General features: G+C 39.6%; 1 protein-coding gene across 1 annotated transcript; it reads left to right on the top strand.

Annotated features, from left to right (window-relative positions):
• Nucleotides 1-2,280: 2,280 nt before the first annotated feature.
• Nucleotides 2,281-8,437, top strand: LOC134183479 (RB1-inducible coiled-coil protein 1-like). Its single transcript, XM_062651029.1, has 9 exons — nucleotides 2,281-2,554; nucleotides 2,662-2,767; nucleotides 5,112-6,219; nucleotides 7,538-7,572; nucleotides 7,651-7,679; nucleotides 7,765-7,892; nucleotides 7,965-7,986; nucleotides 8,045-8,093; nucleotides 8,175-8,437. The coding sequence occupies exons 1-9, from the start codon at nucleotides 2,445-2,447 to the stop codon at nucleotides 8,256-8,258; spliced, it is 1,671 nt and encodes a 556-aa protein (XP_062507013.1). The 5' UTR covers nucleotides 2,281-2,444; the 3' UTR covers nucleotides 8,259-8,437.
• Nucleotides 8,438-10,742: the final 2,305 nt, after the last annotated feature.

The following is a 10,742-nucleotide window of genomic DNA, read 5'->3' as shown; positions in this document are numbered from 1 at the left end:
AATTAAGTAATAACTAACTTATTTAATGACATGGCAAAAATATATACAAACTACAATTCCATTCTTAGTTACATAGATTTAATTATAGTATAAGTTAGTTATTATATGTACATAGCAAACTTATCTTGGTACTGTACTAGTAGTAATTGGTTGCATGAGTGGGTGAAAGAGCAGCTTGCAGCAGCTATTCATGCCAAACATTCTCAAGGTTTTCAAGACAAACTGTTCGTGCCAACAGACTATTGCAGGTTACTCTGGCAGGTTTTAAATTTCCTTTGACAAATTTGCAATAACGACAACAAATAATATAAGTATTGTTGGTTTAATACAGACATCAGTGTTTTACATCAGATTACACTTGTTGACCACACCTCAAGTTTTTCACATTTTTGGTAATATATATATATATATATATATATATATATATATATATATATTGAAAATGGTCATAAATATTACTTTCCAAAGAAATGTTGATTTCTCCAAAAACTCTGTTGAAAGCTTGTCCATTTCATATATATATATATATATATATATATATATATATATATATATATATATATATATATATATACTGTTTTCAGTGTATTCTGCTACTTGTACACATCAGCCAATCATGATACAATTGAGTTAGCTAGAATCCAATCACAGCAACACGTTAGTAATTGATTACCATCTCTATACACAGTCCGTCCGTGTGACTAGCCTCGTCCCCAGACTCACGTGAGTCTGGCTGTGTCCGGTTCCCGTATGACATTTTCAGCCTCCCGTGAGTCTGGACTCACCGCACCTACTTTCACACACTTGCTTCACTAAGTGTCACCCCACGTCATAGTCTTGGCACCCCACGTGACTAAAAAGTACTTACGTCACAAACTCAATTAGCTAATATCTATCTAATGTGTGACCCAGCAGATTGTGTATCACGCCCAAGCTTCCGAACAGCGCATGGTGACTCTCCACGGTGAGTGATGCACCACGTTCACGCTATCCAAATCTCAAGACGACTTCAGCATGTGGAAGGTGAGTGTATTCCTAGCTAAGTTATTGTCCTACTCGCGTAGACTGGCGAGCCTGCCAAGTCTAGTTACAGCGATCTGGACTCCACGTGTAGTCACTCGTTGTTTGTGCGGGCAAAGATGGGATCAATGGTACAATACGCACCCCCATCTAAATGGGGTGCGTATTCTTCTAGCCTCTATGGTACAATACGCACCCTAGGCTATTTACATACCAGCAAAAACAAAAGTGACATACAATATATCCTGTACACACCTACTTTATGAAACATTACACCCTTATCCGGGATAATAATGCAAATTGTCGCGCCGGAGTCTAGAGTACGAGACTATTTCTTGTTGTGTAATGTTTACAGAATTACAAAGTAGCTAGGCTATTCTGGAACGGTTCAACTAAACTACAAACTCTACGTAATTCCACTGAGTCAAGAAGTGAGACAATGCTAGGAATGTCAGTGAGGTACCGGGTATCTCGCTGCAGATTTGGCGCGACAATATGCAAATTTGCTTGTTATCCCGGATAAGGGTGTAATGTTTCATAAAGTAGGTGTGTACAGGATATATTGTATGTCACTTTTGTTTTGCTGGTATGTAAATAGCCTAGGGTGCGTATTGTACCATAGAGGCTAGAAGAATACGCACCCCATTTAGATGGGGGTGCGTATTGTACCATTGATCCCAAAGATGTCTTTTCCCCCTAGAATGGCCCTGGAGACTTCAAGTTTACTCTCCCGAAAGTCATCATAATTGAAAACACGGAGAGCGGACTGCAATTCCACGTCAATGTGTCTCTTGTTGCCATTGCGCGCCCTACTGGCCATTAGAGTCTGTGCACTAGCAAGGGCCGTGCAGATAGCGGATGTGCGACGAAAGAACGAGTGAACTACACGCGCTGTCCGGATCGCTGTAACTAGACTTGGCAGGCTCGCCAGTCTACGCGAGTAGGACAATAACTTAGCTAGGAATACACTCACCTTCCACATGCTGAAGTCGTCTTGAGATTTGGATAGCGTGAACGTGGTGCATCACTCACCGTGGAGAGTCGCCATGCGCTGTTCGGAAGCTTGGGCGTGATACACAATCTGCTGGGTCACACATTAGATAGATATTAGCTAATTGAGTTTGTGACGTAAGTACTTTGTAGTCACGTGGGGTGCCAAGACTATGACGTGGGGTGACACTTAGTGAAGTAAGTGTGTGAAAGTAGGTGTGGTGAGTCCAGACTCACGGGAGGCTGAAAATGTCATACGGGAACCGGACACAGCCAGACTCACGTGAGTCTGGGGACGAGGCTACGTGTGACGCAGTGGAAGCCAGTGCGAAAAGGAACGAAAGTGGATGTACTAGACGTGAACAAGATCGTTTGGATACATCCAGTTCGAAAATTGATCTCAAGGTTTTCCGTGTCTCAGCTGGACTGCAGCAATGGGTGATGATGTGACGTCGCACGTCAATCTTAGTGCTACCGCCTCTGTACACAGAGGGCCGAGACGAGACTATTACAACGACAGCATGTCATGTACACCCACTCAGAGGTTAGTGTCGTGGTTTGTCACAAATATTTATGTATCTTCCGGTCTGGTTGGGTTTCTGTCGTTTGCGTAGTATCTACCTAAATTGACTAATTTTGTTGGTTTGACAGGCTGGGAACGTGTCGAACATATGGTGTTGTTCTTCCCAGTGATTATTCATTGTTTTCTTGCCATGATTGCAAACGAGGTGTCGGTAGGGACGAGGTTGAATACGTGGTAAGCTCGTGCATACATGTGTTCATGTCTAGATGTTAGAGTACAGTTTATGTATTTTTTAATTAATTCGTGTTTGTTGCTTGTTAGTAGGTTGTTGTTGTTGTTAGCTTGTAAGTGTGGCAAGGAATAAAATAATAAATAATAAATAAATGAATAGATTATGTCTTAGTTGCTTTTATGTTTGCCCTAAGAGGGAACTGTACCTTTTTAGGTGTGACAGAAATATATCATTCATTCATTCAAATACAGACTACATACCGCATGGGGTGCATAGGGACAGTTGTAAGAAAGGGCTAATTACACGTAGTTTAGTTCATGTTTAGTATATAGTGTCATTACATAAATGCTGAATATTTGTATTTTATTTTGAACACAGTTATAATATGGGTCTGTCTGTGTGTATGTATATGTTGTATAGACTCATGCCCAGTCCTCCTCCGCGCTAGGTTGCTTACACCACGTGTCCTAGCTGTCACTTGTGTGTGTGTGTGTAGGTCCATGTAGTTTCACACGTGTGGTTGCATGGCCTAAGCACGGAGGAGGACTGGGACCATACCTCATCACGTGACATGCTTTGAGTGTAATTAAGTTATTTAGCTCAGCCCGCTGGTCTTAGCTAAGATTTCTAATAGGTTGCAAAGGCCCTGCTAAACGACACAGAAGGTGGTAGATTAGCAAGAGCCTAACAATTTGCCTACAACCGGTCAGTCGCCTGGCCTCACAAATCAACACCATCATGCACATGCACGATCCTCTTCGCAAAACTGCACCGGCTAGCAGAGTCTAGCGTAGGATAACACAGCCCATGACGGACATATTTCGTACAGTTGACTACCTTCACAAATCTAAAGCAGATCTAAATCTAAATACAAATTCAGATTGTCATACACCCAGATGTGTGTCTCTTTCGTGAGCTGCTGTACATCCTGGTAATCATTCGCCAAGTTCTTTAGTTAGACGTCGCCAAACCTGTTGATATGATTGTGAGACACCAAGATGGTTGAGGTCTGTAATTGCTTGTTTTCCTTTACCGCGAGCAAACAAGCATGTAGGCTGTTGGGAGTGCAATCCCACTGCTTTGGCGATCTCTGAACTTCAGTGCCACAGTGCCGGTGATGAGAGCCGGCAGGCGTGTGCTGTCAGCCTCCTCGTTGGCTTTCCCTTTGACCAACGCTTGCAAGATGCCAAGCAATTGAGGGCTTTGACAATGCATCGTGTCTTTGATGTCTTTCACGGAGAAACAGCGTAAATCTTGCCATGAAACAGGCCCTCGACCAAGAGAACAGCAGTCGGACTCCCGCAAACATCCGATCCATCTAGGACGACAGAGTCGTTTCTACTAATTGCCAACTGATTGGCGTCTCCGCATAATCTCTGGAGACATGTTGCTTGGCTGGAGTTGGAGAAGTCCCACTTGCTTGATTCGAATCTTGTCGATTTCTCCTTGTGACTTCTACAGGTCAAACAGGCACTCTGCACTCTACACGTGCACACCTCTTGCACGTAGTGCGTATCTTACTTGCATAAGGCGAGGGGTGATTCCGCAAGTCTGAAACGTCAGTAGAATGTGCTATAACTCTAACAGAGACTGGTGCGAAGGCAATACCATCGTAGACATATGTTCTGGTGGCATGGTCCATCCTGTGGCGAGCTTTCGGGAAAGCTTGTCTCACAATACGAGCCACCTCGACGTGACTGATATTACCTTAAAATTGGTCCAACAAAATCTGCTGGACATAACTAACAGGGACGCCTGAACGCGGTGATCTGGCAGATACAGGGATCAGGACCCGTCGCAGCCTTTTGAAAAAGAGAGGCTTTACCTTCACGTACACGTGTGGCTCGACAGGTATCTAGAAGGTCTAGGCGTGCGCGAATGCACATGGACTTACCATTGAGACCGCTCTTCTTGAAAGTCCGTCTCTGGTTACACTCTCACGGACATGGACGCCATCAACAAGTTATCAGCACGTAATAGCTTAGTGGCTCTATAATTGTTGTGTACTTAGTCTTTCTAATTGTGTGATTGTGCATAACAAAAGCCCTCCTACGGAAACTATCATTCTAAATAGAAGTAGTATCTACCAATCATATCACGCCATTTCGGGCACGTTACAAACATGTTTGTCACGTGACGAGGTATGGTCCCAGTCCTCCTTTGTGCTTACTGGCCAACCACACGTGTGAAACCACATGGACCTATACACACGTGACAGCTAGTGCACGTGGTGTAAGCAACCTAGCGCCGAGGAGGACTTGGCATGAGTCTATATGTTGTAGTCATTTGTGTAATACATACTTGTGTATGTATGTATAAGTAACTTTCATCTTTATTGTTTGACAGGGAAATAGTCAACCTGCAAACAAATGCAATGCTAGGCTATATACTCAGTGGGTGTCAGGTATTGCTCTTCAATATCCTGAATTGTTGTCTGACACTGAACTGCTAGAACTCGGTGTGTTTGAGAAGTCTCAATTGATTATCGAGCGGTTGCTTGAAAAAAAAAGCAACTACGAAGATGAGCAGCTAAAAGCAGCAGCAAAAGAACTGAAACAGGAAGGAGACATAACTCAATCGAGATTGCAGATAAAGACGCTTCAATGCGAACATGTAAAACGAATGAAAGAAATTGATGAACTGACTGAAGGAATGAAGAAGGCACAACATCTGATTGATCGTGCAAATGATCTTTTTTGTAAACAACGTCAATATTGTGAAGCTAAGCAAAATGCATTACATGAGGAGAATGGTGATTTGGTAGAAAGAAATAGCAAGTTAGATGAGGAAAACATACGGGTTTATGATGAGAATGCCAGATTGTTGCATGAAATAACAACTTTGAAGGATGCACTACAAGAGGAGAAGACTACAACTGCAGAAGAGTTGAAGAAACAAGATGAGATGTGGCGATGTCTTTTGAATGCTGCAAAACAGCGGTATAACAGTACTCATCTTTGTGAGGTAGGCAAGCAACAATTACGAAATGTTGGTGAAAGGACAGATTTTGTACAAAGTCATGACTGTGATCAAACTACAACAGCTGATCATGACAGTGGCCACCCAACTTCAGATATTAAGAACAATCCAACTACTCTCAAAGCAACCGAATGCTTGTCTACTGTAGAGGAATATCATGAACAAGTAGAATTACCCTCTCCAGTAGTCTGTTCACCATCTAGTGGATCAGCAACTTTATCTAATAATAACTCACTGAAGTTGTCCAAAGGTAGTGCGCTGGCAAACCTTGAAGAGAAAGAGCATGTCGAAGATTTGGTCAGAAGTTCAGTTGGATCTGATCATGAAAATGATTTAAATGATGATCAGTGTCAGGATACAACCAAAGTGCACAACACTCAAGCAATGCAAGAAAGCCGTGTGATGAAGGCAAAATTTCAAGAAAACCAACTTTCAGATGATCTTAAAGACTCACATTCAATGTTAGGCAAAAGAGGTACAGTGTATGTATTAATGTATAATTCTAACATATTGTGATGTGTCATAAATTTAAAGCTTTGCTGTGTCCTGGCATGTCACTTAATTCTGCCCATTATATGTGTGTGTGTGTGTGTGTGTGTGTGTGTGTGTGTGTGTGTGTGTGTGTGTGTGTGTGTGTGTGTGTGTGTGTGTGTGTGTGTGTGTGTGTGTGTGTGTGTGTGTGTGTGTGTGTGTGTGTGTGTGTGTGTGTGTGTGTGTGTGTGTGTGTGTGTGTGTGTGTGTGTGTGTGTGTGTGTGTGTGTGTGTGTGTGTGTGTGTGTGTGTGTGTGTGTGTGTGTGTGTGTGTGTGTGTGTGTGTGTGTGTGTGTGTGTGTGTGTGTGTGTGTGTGTGTGTGTGTGTGTGTGTGTGTGTGTGTGTGTGTGTGTGTGTGTGTGTGTGTGTGTGTGTGTGTGTGTGTGTGTGTGTGTGTGTGTGTGTGTGTGTGTGTGTGTGTGTGTGTGTGTGTGTGTGTGTGTGTGTGTGTGTGTGTGTGTGTGTGTGTGTGTGTGTGTGTGTGTGTGTGTGTGTGTGTGTGTGTGTGTGTGTGTGTGTGTGTGTGTGTGTGTGTGTGTGTGTGTGTGTGTGTGTGTGTGTGTGTGTGTGTGTGTGTGTGTGTGTGTGTGTGTGTGTGTGTGTGTGTGTGTGTGTGTAGTTTGCATAGAAGAAGAATATATTTAATTTATATATATATATATATATATATATATATATATATATATATATATATATGTTGCGCTACACAGTGCATATGTCACTGGTGTAAGGTTCTAAGGTTTACTTATGCTGACCTATACTCTTAATTAGTAGACACATGGAATGAAGATATACCAGCATAAAGTATGAAGATATCTTAGGTACAGTAGTAAGATGTATGCTACAAAACAAAATTAGCTAAATCCTCAAGGCATTTCTCTTCATTTATCTGAAACTTAGGAATTTGTGCAGTCTGTTTGTTGTGGCATGATGAATGTTTCAGCCACTGTGTCTGCATGTATTGATACTTGTCAACTTGTCGAGTTAGCTACTAGCATTTAACTATTTTAGGTGAAAACATGATCTGATTTGTTTGCAGTGTTTACATATTTTTACTCTTTACAACTAGGTAAATGTGATTGTTTAGATGCATTTGTGGTCTAGCTGGAAATAAGAAAAGAGATTAGATTGACTGGTCAAATAAGAAGGCAATAACAATACTAGCTATAGCTCATGCATGTAGATATATCCGAAATGTGGTGATTTACTGTTTTAAGTTCAGTCGTGTAGTGATGTGGTTGTATGTTGCAATTGGTTGTAGATGTAAAAGTACCAGTTGATCTACATGTTCGGAAGGTCAGAAAACGTTGCTCTTTATTACTTGTCAGCTTCTACACTGCAGTTTCATAATATGTCATGTTTATTATTCTATAGCCACACCAGCCAATGATCAGCACTCAGTCGTAAGTCAGTTGTACAGAGCACTCACTAGATGGGTTAACTGTTATCTTCATTTGTCATATATTTTACTGATTGGTTTATTTCTAGTTTCGACATCGGTGATTTGGCCTTGTTCTGTTACTCTGAAGATATTGAAATGTATGTTGCATTCAGTACTAGTTGTGAGAAACACTTTTTGCATCCAGAGTCACAGAAAAAATTGCAGCCGTCCACAGGTCAGAAACACTGGTTTTTTGTAGTTGGGTGCAATAATTGAAATTGCAATAAATTAATATCTGTTTTTGCAGCCAATACTTCAAAGGGATCAGAGTAAATTTATTTGTAATTAAATTCAAAAATCAATATGTAATTTTTATGTGTATTGTAGTCCTATTCTTATGGTGATTACCAATCGAGAGTTCTGCAAAATCACAAAGGTACATGAATAATTGATTATGATATTACATGCTTATGCATTAGGCTGAGCTGAATAATTGATAAACTGTTGTTGTTTTCAGGATGAAAATGAGTTCAACCTTCCTGTTGACATGAAGTTTTGGCGACTCTCAGCAAGCAGATTCATCCCCAATGTTGCTTGTTAACAAGAGCTCTTGTCCATATACTGCAAATTGTTGTAGTACTATTTATGTTTGTCGTGCAAACTTTAGTTTATAGGAGAGTGTTTGCCATCATTTGACTGTACAATATCAGTACATTGTAAAAATAATTTATCTTCCTAATTAAATTACAAATATAGTATGCAGTAATATGTTGCATGGTATAGCTAGACTTATGATGTTAACATTTCTCTGAATTTTTCGATTACTCAGGATCAGCCTGAGTTAAACATGCAGGCTGCAGCTGCCGAGGCTGCTGTTTATCTCGATCTTTTGTCCTCTCTTTTGTATCTCGAACTCACTCTAGATAGTGTAGAAACAAGAAATGGACATCAAATCTGCAGTAGATGATGTCCATGTTCAAGCAGCAAACGTGTGCAGCGCTGTGCTCGTCAACCACACTCCACTCTTTCGCTTTTTCTGACACTCGAGCTCCAGCTGATGGCCTTGCTGTTGATTTGTTAGAACAAAACGAACTGCAGCTAGTCAAGTGCATTGTTTGCCGCAGTGTGAGCTATGGTAGTCTCAATTGGTAGTTACGGTAATCCGGTGTAACAGATTGCGTGCCATCATTGGGTACGCTCGAATATTTGCTGTAGACTAGACCCAGTCTGGTGACGGCGGAGAGAGACTGGCTCGAGTCTATACCTGATATTGGGTACGGCCGTACCAAATTTCCTAGGAGAAAAGGCACAGCCCTAGGAAATCCGGTACAGTCTGTCAGTAGCAGGAAATCGAGATCTGGTATGGCCGTACTGAATATCTTAGGAAATCTTGTACGTATATATATATATATATATATATATATATATATATATATATATATATATATATATATATATATATATATATATATATATATATATATATATATATATCCAATATCTTAAATTGTTTAATTTATTACAACTACCCGATATGCTAAGAAATCTGGTACATACTCAATCTATTGGAGAATTTGATACTACAGTACCTAAAATTTTAATATTTTGGAAATTTGTTACATCAGATATTTGTATTAAATTTGCATCAGGTATGCCAAATAGTTATAAACTTGGACCTAGAGCTCCTCTCAGAGAGCTGCAACTGCCAGGGGCGTCAGTTAGCATTTTCAAAAAGCGACTCTTTGAGCACATGAGCAAAGATACGAACTAGAAAACGGCGATATCACCCAGAAGCATGCAGCCAGTATACGTTTATGTTCCAGCTGAGCGTAAGGTACCTGGCTGCTAATTTTGATTGAAACAACTCGTTGATAGTTGAACTGGCAATTGCAAGTTTCACGTGTACGTATACTAGCTGCGGACTCAATTTTCTGGACTGAACCCACAGGTGTACAGAATATCCGATACGCCGTACTTGTTATTCTTTACTAGCTAGAATACTAAAAGCCGTACCTAATATCCGCGTACCAAATTTCCTGCTACAGCTAGTACACAGTACACACCTGGGTAATTCTGTACAGTTTGATTTCAATGGCTGATCACGGCAAGCTCTATTCTAGTAAGCACTCGTTGAATAGCTGATTGTGTGGGTGCGTGACCATTTCGTCCATTCCATTTTCAATTCACGGCAACAATTGAATATTGAATTAGAAATTGAAAATAGCCTAGAATTTGCTTGCAATTTCAATATTCAATTCTATTGAAAATTAAAAATTGATTGATCGACGTACTATAATTATTTACTGATTAAAACGAATATTGAAAACACACTTAATTTTTAACCAATTTCCTTTTTCAATGCAATGGAATATTGAAATTGCAAGCATGTTAGTTCAATTTTCAAAAAATTAAATATTAAATTTTGAATTTGCGTGGCGGTGCGTAACCATTTCGTCCATTCCATGTTCAATTCCAAGCAACAATTGAATATTGAATTAGAAATTGAAAATAGCCTAGAATTTGCTTGCAATTTCAATATTCAATTCTATTGAAAATTAAAAATTGATTGATCGACGTACTATAATTATTTACTGATTAAAACGAATATTGAAAACACACTTAATTTTTAACCAATTTCCTTTTTCAATGCAATGGAATATTGAAATTGCAAGCATGTTAGTTCAATTTTCAATGTTAAATTCAATAATCAATTTAATTTAAAAATTAAATATTAAATTTTGAATTTGCGTGGCGGTGCGTAACCATTTCGTCCATTCCATGTTCAATTCCAAGCAACAATTGAATATTGAATTAGAAATTGAAAATAGCCTAGAATTTGCTTGCAATTTCAATATTCAATTCTATTGAAAATTAAAAATTGATTGATCGACGTACTATAATTATTTACTGATTAAAACGAATATTGAAAACACACTTAATTTTTAACCAATTTCCTTTTTCAATGCAATGGAATATTGAAATTGCAAGCATGTTAGTTCAATTTTCAATGTTAAATTCAATAATCAATTTAATTTAAAAATTAAATATTAAATTTTGAATTTGCGTGGCGGTGCGTAACCATTTC

This window comes from Corticium candelabrum, chromosome 8 (assembly GCF_963422355.1).
Source record: "Corticium candelabrum chromosome 8, ooCorCand1.1, whole genome shotgun sequence".
Classification (NCBI taxonomy): Eukaryota; Metazoa; Porifera; class Homoscleromorpha; order Homosclerophorida; family Plakinidae; genus Corticium; species Corticium candelabrum.
This window is presented reverse-complemented; position numbering and strand designations above follow the sequence as displayed.

What these genes read in the sequence shown, in the direction of transcription:
- LOC134183479 (XM_062651029.1), top strand. Translation starts at nt 2,445, where the DNA reads ATGGGTGATGATGTGACGTCGCACGTCAATCTTAGTGCTACCGCCTCT. An exon ending in TCATGTACACCCACTCAGAG is followed by an intron (nt 2,555 to 2,661) that starts GTTAGTGTCGTG and finishes TTGGTTTGACAG; the next exon opens with GCTGGGAACGTGTCGAACAT. An exon ending in GGGACGAGGTTGAATACGTG is followed by an intron (nt 2,768 to 5,111) that starts GTAAGCTCGTGC and finishes ATTGTTTGACAG; the next exon opens with GGAAATAGTCAACCTGCAAA.